The sequence below is a fragment of the Sceloporus undulatus genome, chromosome 4 (assembly GCF_019175285.1).
Source record: "Sceloporus undulatus isolate JIND9_A2432 ecotype Alabama chromosome 4, SceUnd_v1.1, whole genome shotgun sequence".
Classification (NCBI taxonomy): Eukaryota; Metazoa; Chordata; class Lepidosauria; order Squamata; family Phrynosomatidae; genus Sceloporus; species Sceloporus undulatus.
In genome coordinates, this window is record NC_056525.1 from 75462581 (window position 1) to 75478077 (window position 15497).

A 15497-nucleotide genomic window follows, 5' to 3' on the forward strand; every position below is an offset into this window, starting at 1 on the left:
GGAAAGTTAGTGCATGCTGAGATTTGCCACAAATCCTGTCTTGCCAGCTGGGTCATTAAGTCAGCTGAGGAAATGGAATCCTTGTACTACTATTTGCAAGTAGAAAGCTGCCTTTCGTGTGTATGTGGATTCAGGATCTAGGATGGAAGAAGTGGATGGTATAATTTTTGTCAATTTCCCTTTAGAGCTAATAGTATCCATGGTGTTCTAGGGTTCCCGGAACCTTGTAGAACCACTTTCCAATAAATATAAGAGGCTGCAGGGGAAAGAAGGAATGAGTTGTCTCAGTGCAAGTACAACTGCACTGAGCAAAAGTCTATTTTAAATATATATATATATATATATATACACACACACACACACACACACACTTATATCCCATCCTATATCAAAACATCTTAGGGTGGCATACAGTAAACAGTTTAAAATTTTAAAATGGTTAAAGAAGTTCAGCAGTCAACAAATGGACATCAGACTATATGACAATTTAAAACAAATTAAGTAAAAAACTATGTGCATGTACAACTGGAGAAAGCAATGAGACTCTAAAAGCTTTAATAGATAACCTTGTCTGTACTTGGTGCTGTAATGAAACCAACTTTAATGCCATTAGGGCATTATTTTGTAAGCAGTGTGTTGCAGCAAAGTTGGTCCTCTCCTACTTCCTCCCACAGTCCATTGCTTCTTCCAGCATACCTCAATTCGTGTGTGTGTGTGTGGCTAGATAGATAGATAGATAGATAGATCTGCTTCTTCTGACATTAAGTACCAAGCTGTTAGGGGATTTAAGTATTGTTACCAGTGCCTTGAATTCAGACTGGGAGTACAGTATATTAACAGGCAGTGCAGTTTTTTAGAGACTAGTTTTACATGACTTTTATTTAAGGTTTTGGTTAGTATGTTGGGCCTAATACTTAAAAAATTTTTTTACATCATTTTGGATTCATATTGAGAAAGAACCAGACTACACACCTTTGATTTATTGCTTTGCTTTTAAGTACCAGATACAGTAAATTAGTATTATACAAGCTGGGGGGGGGGGGAACATTATCTAATTGGCTTTTGGTTAAGATAGTTCTGATTTCTAGGTCAGTGTAAAACAAATGAGCACTTAAATTGGTGAAGAGCAGATGTTTCAGAGCCATATTCCACATTGTCTAGCTTTAAGGATAAATATGTCACATTTTAAATTATAGTAGTCTTGATAATTGAGCATTACCTTGTTATATATACTGACTTATAGTGTGCCTTGTCAGTTCCATCATGATTACATGAATATCCATAAATATCTGTAAATATCGACCCCCCCCCCCCAACACTCTTTGAATGGAAGGTATTGGTGGGAGTTGAAAAAGCATTTGAATGTTTATTTAACATTTTTTCCATCAATTTTTACATAGCTGCAAACTATGAGTTTTAATGTGAGTAGTCAACAAAGGCTTGATGTGACTAGTCCTGATCCCCTGTTATTTATGTTCCTATTTACAGCTTGAAACAGGATATACAGGCTTTATAGCTACACAGAACTATAACTGCCACAGAGAAGGAATCCTGTGGATTGAATGCTACTTGTTTTAATTATTGTGTTTTTATTACCTGCCATTTTTTAGAAGGAATGAAAAGAGAGGGTAAAAATGGCAGCACCTTTAAGACTAAGTGGTTTTTATTTTTGCATGAGCTGTCGTGGATATAAATCCACTTTTTTGGATGCAGTACTGAGCAGTATTTGGTACTGTATCTGAAGAATGGGGTTTAAATCCATGAAAGCTCATGCAGAAACTACGTTTCTTTTTTTCCTTTCTCTTTGTTGTTACTCCTTTTTATGCTGCAAAAGGCTAACACAACTACTTCTTTGAAAAATGTCATTTTTAGTTATTTTCCTGTGACTTCTCCATTACCTATAATTTTTCTATCAGAGAACCTAGTTTTGAAAAGAACAAAATACCTTTTCTTATTATCAACCTTTGGTTTCTTTCAGATACCTACATTTTAAGTCTGTGTATCTTACAGAGTGCTTGTTTGCATTCCCCCTTTCTTATGTTGAAAAAAAAGTGGGCTAATACTAAATTTCTTCTGTTTCTGCATTATCAATTCATGGTTGCTAACTGCCCTTGAGTTGACCCTGACTCATGATAACCCTGTGGGTGAGACTGCTCCAAGCCCCCCTATCTTCCACTGCTCTTCTCAGATCAAATACTTCTCAGAAGTATTTGATAATAACCTGGCCCCAAATACTCTGAATTAAACTAATGCATTTACTAGACTTGGTATTCTTCAGATGTTTTAGGCTAGCAACCAAGATCAGTGGTCAGGAATAGAGGGAGCTGTGATCTAAAACATTTGGAGAACACCAGGTTGATGAAAACTGAATTCAGGTAAGAAGAGGGTAGTTAGAGGACACAGTAGTTATCTTTCAGACACCATGGCAAATCATTATCATTATGTTTGCTTTGGACTCACATTTCCTGTTCCTTCCTTCTCCTCCCCCAGAGATAACTGCAAAGAGGAGTTTGGAAGCTTTTGCTCTCATTTTTGATTTCATAGCTTGTTTTGTCTAAACCAGTGGTTCCCAACCTTCCTAATGCTGCGACCCTTTAATACAGTTCCTCATGTTGTGGTGACCCAAACCCATGAAATTATTTTTGTTGCTACTTCATAACTGTAATTAAATAGGTGTTTTCCAATGGTCTTAGGCAACCCCCACGAAAGAGTCATTCGACCCCCAAAGGGGTCCCGACCCACAGGTTGGGAACCACTGGTCTAAACCTAACTATAACTAATGTTCATTGTGTTTTAGTTAAGACAGGCCACTTTGCAACTTGGAGTATGAAGATGTCATCTTTAAAGTTAAGACTTGCCATAGTAGCATTTAAAAATAATAGTAAACTACAATTTAAAAAATGAAAGTGAAAATTTGTGATATCTTCTTTGCATTGAAGGGGGAGGCAGTGTGTAAGACTGGAAGTTTTTGACTTGTTCCTGTCACAGTAAACTATGACTTAATATCACATCCAAATATGGTTTTCACTTCAGTTCCAAATACTATACGGGTCTGCTTGTAAATGCAGTAAAGCAAATAGGCGATCAAGGAGAACAAGCTATGTCCCTGACCATTGAGGTGTCTATTGGGTGAGAGTTTGGGAATCCTATGCTTCTGTTACATTAATGTCCCTCTTACATCAGCAAAACGTAATTGGGATCCTAGGTAGTCCCCATGAAAAAGTAAAAACAGAAGAAACAGACCCAGTGAAAATTGTGGCCACATCGGAAGTGCTGCCAGCTCCCACAAAGCATGAAAAAACATGTCAACTACACCAGTGTGTCAGTCTGTCATGGAAGCAGTTAATTTATTCATAATGTTGGACAATTGCTGCCATGACAACATCTTTCCCTTTCTCCATTACAAGCAATCAAGGAGACACAGAGCTACTGTAGTATATCACCTCAGGGAGCTAGACACCACCTCATTCATCTGGAGGAGTTGAGAGGAAGCAGAAATACCATGGGATATTTGATATTTGCAGTTGGCATATACAGTCCCAGTGGTTTACAGTAAGGAGCACAAATGTTGTAGAAGGAATCCCAGCCGTTACAATAGAAATAGTCTTGCAGGTGATCCCACATTTGGCCTTAGCTGTGGCCATCCATTGGACAAGACTGGGAGGAGCTTGAAAAAGCACTTCTTAAGGAGAGAGAAGCTTTTCATCTTGATTCCATTGGCTGGCTGCTATTGACATGTTAATTCTTTCTTCAGCAACACATATCCAGCCTCCTGCGCTGGTTTGCTGGTCTGGCCAGCTTGCTTATTGGCCCAGGGATACATATTCTCTTCATTCCTTCAGTTGGGTATCTCATTTTCTATAGCAATAGGGGCTGCTCTGTTAGTGGGCTCCAAGATGCTTGTCCCTTCACCCTCACAGGATATTGAACCCAGGTGGCGGAAAAGGCCATGAAATCTATATCCCTGTTCAGTATTCCCATAAGACTAGCTGAATTGAGAAGATAGGTTGGGAAAAAGAGAACTGTAGTCACAAAGCTGTGGGAAGATGAACACTTTTATTTGAAGAAACAGTGTAGCTTCTAAAAGAAACACATTAAGGACTTTGCCAGCCTTTTCATCTAACCTGAGCCTATGACAGTTCTAGCAAGTGTGGTGGTCCCCATTGCTGGGTATGTTTCCTCTGGTTTACACAGCTGTCAATAATGGGGTTACAGGAGCCGGTCTGGAATAAACATGTTGATTTTACTCCTGATCTTGTTCTGAGCATCTCTTGTAGTCATAAGGGTGCTGGGCATGTGGATGGTTCTGTACTCAGCTGCTGTACGAGAGTTGCCTGTAGAGAGGTGAAACACAGTAATAAACAATGGTCAACAGCTGCAGAGCATGGACTTGCATGCAGAATAAGGCCCCATACAGACAGGCCAAAATAAAGCTGTTTCGGGTCACTTTGGAGGTATGCTATTTAAATGATGCTTGCATCCTAAGAGGCCAGAAGCTGTGCCAAAGCTGCACTCCAGTCCTTAGGACTGGAGTGCGGCTTTGGTGTGGCTTCCAGACTCTTAGGACACATGTATCATTTAAATAGCATACCTCCAAAGTGACCTGAAACAGCTTTATTTTGGCCTGTCTGTATGGGGCCTAAGTGAGGAAGCAATGAAGATAATGCTGTCTCAAAGCTCTTGACTTAACATTTCTTCTCCAGCTCTGTGTTCTAGGTGAGACAGTATTTAACCCTTTCCCTGCTAGGGGGATGCAGTGAAGCACTCTCTGTTGTTTGCTTGCCCTGCTCCATGTATCATCTTTTGATCCTGCAGGATGAAGATGCCCCTGAGTGTTTGTCTTGATAGTACCTTTGGCTGCCATTTACCAAAAGGGAGTTCACCATGTCTCTTGTGAACAGTGATGGCAGACATTCAACCACAGTATGGTAATTTTATATGGGAAAATATATATACTTAAAATGCATTATTTCACTGTAGTATTAATTTATTTTATGAATAGACAACATACATGTCTGATTGGGAAGTATTTTTTCACTGTCTTAAAAGCAGCAACACCTAAATACTGTAATGCAAGAATGTATAGCCCCTGGGCTGTATGTGTCCCATTCAGTTCTTTATTTGCCACCAAAGCCTCCTCCTGTTAACCTTAGCCCCTTTCACTACTGAATCCTTGTGTGGCTATTTAAGATTACAGCTTCTGTGCTGCCAGTGGGCTAGCAGTGCCCCATTGCAACCAAACATGGGCTTGGGTATCTGTGCCACTAGTGATGATGGGGAAGCAACAACCCGGAATGGGCTTCTTGGTGGGGGGAGAATGAGAGGAGGCCTTCTGTCCCCATGAAAGGATCTGGAAGTAGAGATTCAGACTGGGACCATGAGTGAAGGGCATTTGTGGAACATGGTTGTGATATTCAGCATACACTTTTAAAGTACATATAGATTTTCATTTCCTTTGCTCATCTGTATAGGGTGCTTTGGCCTTGCATCTTGGCTTGTGGGAGTTGTGTCTGGAGTCCTGGGAAGAGCTCAGGGTGAGGAGTTTCTTGAAAGACATATGTTCTTTCTCTGTGTCCTGAGTCCAGGATATTCATGCAGTATTTTAACACCATGGCTGTTCCCTTCTGTGTAGTTGAGTACTCTGTATAGGGCTAGGAAAGGCTTGTGCTGTGTACCCTGCAATCTGATTTGTGCTTTTCTTGACATGGGTATATATAGTGTTGATCTGTTGTGTTAGTCTAGGTTCTGTGCTATCATTATAAAATGGAGGGGGAGGCAGTGATTCCCCCTCCCTTGTGGAATAATTTTAAGAATTTGGCAGAAGTCTGTTCCTGTTTTGTCCCTGTCGTCACCCCAGATTAGATACTCCAACCAAATTGTGCCAACTATAGCAGTGGTGGAGGACCTTTCCCAGTATTTTAGACTACAACTGTCACAATTCTTCACCATTCTTCACCAGTGCTCAGTGGGTGTGATGGATGTTGCAAGCCAAAATATCTGGGGGTAAAAGGTTATTAATCATTGTTAAAGAGATACCTCACTTTAGTGTTTTGCTGACATGTCTCTGATGTTGCACCAATATATTTTTATACTGGATTTATATTTCAAGATTTGCCCACAAGTCCTAAAGCTTCTTGAGCAGTATATCTGGAATAAAGGCTTAGTTTTGTTGGAAACACAATATATCTGACTATAATGCATCCTGATGAAGAGGTTTGAAATATTTTAGCATTGTATTTACTCAAATATCTTTTGTCCTTCCTTCACAGTTCTGGATGGCCATTAAGTTTAATTTAGAATAGGATAATTATGCTAACCAAGAGTGCATAGAGTACCTCATATACACATGGTGACTTGTGTGCACTCATTTGAACCACTGGATGCTAGGAAATATTGTTACTCTGCATATTAATGAATATAAATGCAGAACAGATTTTGAGTTTATCCATCTTGCTTTGAACAAAACATTTCTCCCTGTGCTTGCTATGTAACTGCTAGGAGTTCTTCTGTTAGAATTTGAAAAAAAAAAGTAAGAAAGAGTTTCATTTAAAAGGTAGATTAGATTGTAAAATAGTATAATATTGATCTTTTAAAGGGAATATCCTCTTGCTAATGGGGAATTATAATGACTTGGAAGCCTTAGCTGATTATATTCTGTGATATTGTTGAACTTGTTGGCTAATACGTTAATTGTGTGTACAAAAGTGACTTGAAGAAGCTTTGACTTCTTTGTTATGTTCACAGCATTGTTACTGTTTATTACATTTTTATTCTTCTCTTCTGCAAAACATAGTGCTCAGAAACACTTAACAAAACATATTAAAAATTGTGAATTAGCTGTCTTTATCTTCTGTTTCATTGAGAGTTCTGTACAGTTTGCATGCTTGCATTATTAGTAGTACAGTATAGTTGAGGGGAAAATATTGACTTCTATATATAGTTTTTCCAGAGGTTGTATATTGCAAACTCTCTTTAGAAGAATGTTGGTTGGATAATAGTTTTGACTGAAGTTTTAGTCAGAAGTACGGGGAAAAGTTTTGTTAGATGAATAGTTTTCTCAGATAGTATTGGAAATCCAGAATGCAGTTTCAGCAGTAGCTTTGCCATACACTAAAAGCCTTATGAACCATTTTGACAGTACTCAGCAGTAATGGAAGCTTGAATCATCAAATGGCTCCTCTCTAGGAGCACAAAATAGACAATATCAATATATTTGTTGTCCTGCAGCATTATTGCTGTCGTCTTTTTCTAGTCTGCAAAAATGCTTTCATCTTAAAATATTTTTGAATGGTGTCCCAAAGAGGGAGGAACCTTCATTGCTTAGAACTGAAAGAAGTGACGGTGAATTTATACAGTATTCAGATTTTTTTTATTTGATAAATAATCCTAATTTCATAATGTCTTTTTTGGGGGGGGGGGGGCGGGGGGTTCAAAATGTGCATAGTGGGAATCTTAAACTTATGGCAAGTATATCCATGTTGTACAGTAGATATATCAGGATAAAAATTCTCACTGTAGTGGTAGGTCTTGTATAATGAGTTTCATTTTGCCTATGTTTATAGTAACCTGTATTACATGAAATCAAAATACAGACAAAATAATTTTTGATTAAATTAGATCACCTCATCTCTAGCTTTCATTATTTCTGAATATGATGCATAATAGCTTGGAAATCTTAAAAAGCTCAGATAACACTGGATTTGGAAGCAAGAACAAGAAGACTAGAATTCTGTTTTCTCTTGTTGTTACAACTCTCAGTATTCTCCAAAGATACTCACATGTAGAAGGATCGTGGTGAGAGCTGAGAATTGGCTAGAATTGTGTGTGTGACATCTTGATCAGTAAAAGTTCCTTACATTGGTTCAAGGAATCTCTTGGATGATGGTTCCCAGTTTATTTGTCTATACACATACATACTACTTTTCAGTATTTTAAATAGTTAACATTGTATTGCATGGTTTATTCTTTGTAATAATTAAATCTTTTGTTAGCAGAAATTGGAATCTTTTGGGAACCAAATTTTCAAGATGCTGAGGAATAAAGTGTTTTGAGGTAGATAAAATTAAGAAAGAATGCTTGTTTTTAACTGTTCAAAGACATAGCCATGTTAATCTGTTTCATCTTATAAAGATAAAAGAAATGCTGTAGCACCTTTGAGACTAACTGAAAGCAAGAAAATCTAACGTATGCTTTCATAGGTGCCAGTCCACTTCGTCTGATGTATGGCATGCACAATAGTTTTAACTGTGTTACATGAGAAATTCCTTAATTGATATAATGGTTCCTTTTCATTACTGTGTCTTATTTCTGCAGGTGTCATTGCACGTTGCTGCTACTACTAATACTAATACATTATGACCTCCTCTATCTGTAGGATCTGTAACTGCATTTTCATTTACCTGTGTCAGGAATAAGAGGTCTCTCTAGGCATGTGGAGGTTCTCTAATGTGACTTTGTGGTCAGCCACCAGTGAAAGTTGACCTTGGAGTTGAGCTGGAGGACCTCCAGATGCCTAGAGAGACTCTAGGCATCTGGAGGTCCTCCAGCATAACTCCTTGGTCAAATTCCAGTTAAAATACAGGGTTCACTCTTATCAGCAATTTTAGTTATCTGCCAAGTCTGGGAACATATCCCCCATGGATACTATTAATAATAGGAGTAGCCATGGCAAATAAATAGCAAAGTGTAAAAATTAGGTTTTAAAGCAGAAATAGACAATCAGGAAAAAATATATTAACATTCACATTTATTTATTTACTTAACATCCAGTCTTTCTCCTGACATAGAGACTCATGGTGGCTAAACAAATTTTGACATTTATGACAATTAAGAATTTACACTTAGGTTGTTTCCTTTAATGGCACAGATTGTCCAGTTGTAAATGGTCATTGTTTTGGCTTCCTAAGAATAATTAGATCACGCTATGATTTGTTTCACAGATTAATTTTTTTCACTGAAAATGAATATTTGATTTAAGTGAATATTCAAACATATATGGAGAGAAATGGGAACTCATGCTGTGCTTTGTGAAAGCAATCATGTGTTACCAGGAGGCAACACTTTAAAACAAGGTTATACTGTACTTTCTTCCATTTTTGAATTCTTTTAAGGTATGGAACATGCACTATGTTTACGTAGGACAAAGCTTATTGCTGTTATTCCTCTTGGTTTCTTTGGATGGAGGGGGAGAAGCTGTTGCTTTAAAATCAATGAGCTGGCAGAGTTGTTTTCTGTCGTGCACTGGTTCTGCATTGTATGGTGGTTTATGCAAATCAGCTGCCTGATCAGCCCGCTTGCAGTTAGTTCCTCTGTTGGGTGGCTCACAAAGAATCAGTAGATCTAATTCAGCATTCACTTGTTTAAAACGGCAGATGGAAGGAGATGCTGGCAAGCTGAGGGTTTATTAGGAACCCCCCTCCCCAGCCTACAGCGGTTCTATGGCAAATCAGATTGGTGCTAGTGAATGGTACTAAGCTTTGTTTGTTTTTCCGTCACTTTCTAATGGAATAGTTAGCTCATGTGACTTCAAGTCACTTAGCAAAGACACTGGCTGAAATATGTAAATAATCCATCTCCTTTTAAGTACCAGCTAACAAAATCTGACTGAAATAGTCTTTGGTGACAGCTGCATTGAAAGGAAGTGATGCTTGTTTGAAGAGCTGGTAGGCTGTAGCAGGTTGAAGTCTGTCTCATCTTGTGGCCATTATACTTTTTAAAAGATGGAATAGTTTTAAAAGTATTTAGATTTATATGTGATACCTGATGATTTTTGTTAAATGTCCCACTGAGGCATGGAGGAAAGAAAGTTGTCTTTTTTTGTTTCATGACTTGATCAGAAGGTGTAATGTGTTGCCTTGCAAGGTAACTGTGATATTTTTAATGGTTTAGCTCACAATTTTTCTTTGTAGACAAGTTTGCTTTTTAAGGTTCCTGTGCAGGGTGAAGCTGTGTGAAATTCTTACTCACGTTGTATTTTGCCATGCCCTTTTATTTTACTTGAATATTTTTTTCTTCTGATTAACCTAACTCTTGTTTTTGTAAATATAATTTCTTTGTATTTTAAAATGAATTTTTTATTTCTTGTGTAGAGATACTTTGGACTAGGCTCTTTGGGAAGTAACGGGGGTGGAGTTTAAACCACAATACAGAGTAGGAGTGCATCTGTAGGAATATGCATACCACTTAACCGTGGGATATCAAATGGAAGGATTTCTTTGGGACAGCTTTGTCAGTGATTAATAGTTCTGCCAATGAATGAATTGTTACATATTCAGAATACTAGACACGTGTTTCAGATTCTTAGTACATAAAAGGAGTACAGTAGTTACCTCTTAGCATAGAACTAAAAGAAAAATTATCATGCCTGCTACATTCAGGGAAGAAGGAGGCCACCATACTTGAGACAGCAGAAACAAAAGAAAATGCTACTATATCTGAAGACTCTGACATCTGCTTTGTCTGTACAAAGGATAAAGGAATTCTTCATGTTGAACATAATGAAATCTCTTTATGAATGTTGAATTTTTACATTTGTTTGAACTGCTGAAGGACTTTTTAACAAAGTGAATCATGGCACTGCATTTTCAAGGAAGTAAGATTTGTGTTCAGAAGGTTATTGCAAAATATATGCAGCTGCTGTAATTTAGTGAGCTTGTGTGGCAGATCAATTTGATCCAAGTAAGGAGAAAATATGAATTGATTGCTTATGGCATTTTCCTTTATGCTTGCATTCCTGGGTGTTTAACCTGTATACAAATGTGTGTGAGAATGAAAACATCTATGTTCTGAAACCTAGATTTCCATTTGCTGTGGCTACTTGACTGTGTTGTGACAATGTCAATAAGGAAGCAGATTTTATACACACACACACACACACACACAGCTGATCACAGGCACTGTCAGCTTGTTCTTCATAATAGAGGCAGATATTTTTTCTTTATTTTCAAAGAAGAAAACACTGAAAAGGGGGAGAAAATAATATAAGTGAGAAACAGACCATTGGAAGATTTTGATAACATAAGTAACGAAGAGTTGAAAATATGGATGATTCAAGCATTCTGCGAAGGAGAGGTTTACAGGTAAGAAACAAATCTAATTAGTAATCTCCTGCTGAGATGAGTTTAGAATACTGTGAAGATGATAAAATTGTCTTTCTGGTGTTGAAATAGGTTTAAATTTAAAGTGGTAGTGAAATGCTCAAGACATTCTGTTACAGAATTTTTAAAAGCTTATTTCAAGTTGCATTATTTATCTTTTATTTAATCTCATCCTATCTAAAACGAGTGTCTAATTTCCAGAAACCAACATAAAAAAAATCACACATTTGATCTATGGGATATAGTTAAATGTTAAATTATGGTTAAAGTATAGTTAAATTATAATGTACCAAAAGTGGAACCATATTTAGTTAACTAGCAGTTGCTTTTTTCTGTTGATGAGAGAAGGCTGATTTAATTGCTGTCAGACTGACAATCTGAAATTACAGAGTTAGCCAACTAAATTATTACAAAATTGTGCTACCCCCTTAATATGTGAGTCTTAACAGATGTAATATTTGAGCAGGATATTTTAATTATGATCTCTGTTAACATTTCTGTAGAAACCTGAGAAAATACAGGTACTATAAAGTCCAGTAAATCATGATTTAGTTCAATAAAATCTCATGTTTATGCAGTTTTATCTAGAAATGTTAATATTTTAAATAAATATTTTAAAATTAATAATACAATAAAATATGTAACATCATAGCTTTAATATGTATTACTTTAAATTCAGAGACATTTGTAAACATATATGTTATTCTTATAATGGAGAATTCGCCTAAGTGTTACTCCTTTTGATAACATATAGTGTGAATTAGGACAGACTTGACCTGAAAATTTAAGTTAGAGAGAGTTAGAAACTCTTCTAAGTAGTCAGTTGAATGTCATGGTTTCTTTAAAAATGAATTAATAAAAAGGGCCTTCCCCACTCCTTTTTTTTCTGGTAAGAGCTTTCACTAGATTACATCTTTTCTGAAACTGGAAGGAGTCCTTCTATTTGCTGTTTTAGCCCATTAGAGTAATTTATAATTTAGTTGATGCAAATTTCAGATAATCTTAATGTTAAGGATATTTGGTAGATAATTTAAATGAACATGTCCTTAAAATGCTATTTCAGTATAGCTATTGTTTACATTGATTCAGTACCAAATTACCATAACCAGTTCTGCATGGACTGGTGTACATATAATGGGTTCCATTCTTTACACTGTAGTTAAAGGATTAGGGCTGTATTGTGGGATTATCTTCTTCCTCCCCATAGGTCTTTGTTCTTTAGTTAGAGTTCATCTTATGTTTAAAAAAATAATGATTAAGGCTACTTTGATAATAGTTAAGACTTATTCTGTGTACACTGGCCTGAGAATAAACCCCACTTAATGCAGTGTGGCTTGCTTCCAAACAAATAAATATCCATAGGATTGCAATAGGTTGCTTGTTTTGACATTAGCTTTTACTGTATAGTAGTTCAAACTAACTAGGGCTTCCTGGTATGTTGGATTTTGACCCTTGCCTGAAAGGATAAGTGGATACTCCTTTACTAGGCAGAGAGAATATTCAGCCTAGAAAAGAACTTTAAAAACAACAGTGTTGAGTAGTAGAGAATGAGGAAAGGTGAAATCTTGCCACACAACGGAGAGAGAGGTGTGTGTTTGGGGTGAAATTGCCTTTCTGTGCTATGTTTTATTTTTATTTCAAAATTCAGTATGGTTATGTGAGTTTTTCCCTAGAGAGAAATATTGTTGAGTATTTTAACATTAGTGGAGAATAGGAACTGAGACACTGCAAGAGCACTTAAGTATTTCAAAAGTATGGTGTTATGGAGACACTGACTATACTGTGGTCACCAGTAACATTATAGGCCCAAATTGTGCTTGAATACTTGTCACATTGAAATCACTCTTTCTGTTGACATTGTAATGGTGAACTGTGGATGTCAAGGGCATGGCATTTAATTCAGTGAATTCAGTCACTTCCTTTCTTTGTTAAGAAGATAGTTTGTCTGGTTTTGAGAGGAATATGTAAAGTCATTGAAACATCTAAGAAACATATGGTTCCTTTCTGGTTCTTGCTAATTTTTGTCTTTGTATTAGAAGAACTGGTTTCCTGAGTGAGAAGAGTACCTACAAAGTGAATGATATGCCCTTTGCCATTCAACTCTACTTTGTGGGAGCAATTACATACCTTCCTACTTAGCTGACAAATAATTACAGGGGCTAGCAGGCAAGCTCTCTTTTAAAGTGTTTTTCCCCAATAGCCTTGAAACATAGTTAAGGCTATTCTGATTGTTATTTGCAAATCCCCTCTGAACAAATCTTGCCAAAAAAACGGTGGTATGTTTGCTTTATAGTCATCATAAATTGGAAATGACTTGAAGTCAACAACCAGTTTTGTTTGCTCTTAATTTATCTTTATTGTTTTTTTTAAAAAACAAAGATTACTGGCAGAACTATCTATCAGTATTTTGGTGATGCTGAATAACTAAGTACATCATAGTTTATATCTATTCCTCTTTATTTTAATCTGTCATAATTGTGCTAGCATGATGGATTTAGTTATTTTTTCTCAGTACAGAGGTAGTGAATAGCTAACAGTTAGGAACTACCTAAGAATAATTACTTGTATCTTCCTTACAGCCCTTAGAGGCACAGGATATATCACTCCTATTAATATCATACAGATGCAGCCATGTCTATGCCAGAAGTCCCAACTCTACAGCAGAAACCAGTTTTCCCTCTTGGCAGAATAATATGCTGGCAGTATGCTACAAAGCTGACTTTTTATAATTTGCTCTGGTATCCATTTCCACAATGTAAGAAATCTCACTTGTCACTTTATTGAGAAGGAGCTACTAACAGCAGGACAGCATGCATTTTGCTTAGCGAAACTGATGCCTAGAGGCATCAGTTGTCTCAGTCTTGTTGTTGTCATTCCTCCCTTTTAGTTTAAAGGAACTGAAAAAATTACTATTACGTGATACCTTAGAAATCTCCTCTTGGGTCTGCAGTAGTCAATCTGGTCTAATCCTGCTCATTGAGGTATGGTTTAGTAGCCAAAAGAAGTGGTTTTACATGAAGTTGAAGCCAGTGGTTTCAAAAGCTTGCATCATGGATTTTATGTGTTTTGGTTGGCTGATTAAAGGTGTAAATGTTTTGTGGATTTTGGATGTTGTTGTACTTTGCTACATGGCCAAAATGGCTACCCCTGAATATGTTTCACAGATGCTTATTCATAATATTAGTATGTTTCCCAAATGTTACTGATTCCCATTATAGGTTGTTTTCAAAAGATACCCCTTCCAACTGTCATATAACCTCCTTAGTGTACTTTCAGAAAGAGTGGCTTGTAACTCTCAGATAAGCCCATGCTGCAATCCACATGGGGTTTTTACTTATCCTTATGCTTCGGAGAAAACATAGAATTTATGGAATCATTACTTTGTTGATTCCTTTCCAACCTGGCTAAATTCTATAGATTTTCTGATTTACTTTGAAATCGAACCTATGTATTAAGAAACAAATTAATATAGGTTGTTAGAATTCGTTAAAGAGTGGCATAGCTTTCTCTCTTCCATTCAGTAAAACAAGAGGGGTCCCAGGATAAAAAGGATTAGGATTTGAGGAAATGCATCACATAAATTTGTGCTGGAAGGTTTGTTGTAATCTGTCCACTCCCTAATGGAGTTTGAAAACAAGAAAAGTGATAAGGCTTTGCCCTGAATTATATGTGTGTGATTTGTTTGCTCACCAAGAGTCCCCCAGGCAACTAGAGGTTTTTCAGAATACCACATCTTTTATGGCTGAAAACTGGTGTCTTTCTCCCTACCTTCTGTCTGAAAGTTGTTGAAGTTGTTGTGGGGATTATGATTATTTTAAATTCTCCTCATTTTTTTTCTGATTTGATGTGTCTTATTCTATATATAATTACAGTCATCCCTCTGGATTTGCTGACTTCCTGTTCGTGTCTCGAATTTTTGTGGATGGGAAGCCAGGAGGAATAAAATGGCACACGCCTGGGAGCATGCTGTCGTTATTTTCAATGGGGGCTTGAATATTTGCAGTTTTCCAGTTTGTGGGTTGTGTGTGTGTCCAGGACAGATCCCCCACAAATTGGAAGGGACAACTGTACTTGGAGAAGAATCCAACAAATTAATGATTTAACAACTTCTTCTCTTTTAGTGTGTTTCTTGCTCATTCTGTTCTGGGCCACTGGATAACTGAAATGTTTTCATCTCACACACACACACACACACACACACACACACACACACACTTCCTCTTCTTTGTTTCTACCTCTAATCACCCCACTCCCCACACATTCTGCTTTGTATCTATCACTGCTTCATTATATCACATTTTATGAGGATTTGCAAAAGTTGAAGCTGTTAGTTTAAATCCAAAAGATTCAGCTAGCTAAAATCATGCAATCTGCCTCCTTGGAGGTAAGTCCTTCTGAATT

The 15497-nt window shown here is 37.0% G+C and overlaps 1 protein-coding gene across 6 annotated transcripts in view; it reads left to right on the forward strand.

Moving 5' to 3' along the window:
* The window catches only part of MAST2 (microtubule associated serine/threonine kinase 2), a 203814-nt gene that overhangs the window by 36782 nt on the left and 151535 nt on the right, over nt 1-15497 (forward strand). Inside the window, exon 1 of one of the 6 annotated variants that reach the window (XM_042461734.1) lies at nt 11004-11078. The exons of the other annotated variants lie outside the window; for them this stretch is intronic. Coding sequence (XP_042317668.1) covers nt 11040-11078 — 39 coding nt within the window. The 5' untranslated portion in view covers nt 11004-11039. Of the gene's footprint in view, nt 1-11003; nt 11079-15497 lie in introns of those variants that run through there. 6 annotated transcript variants of the gene reach the window in all.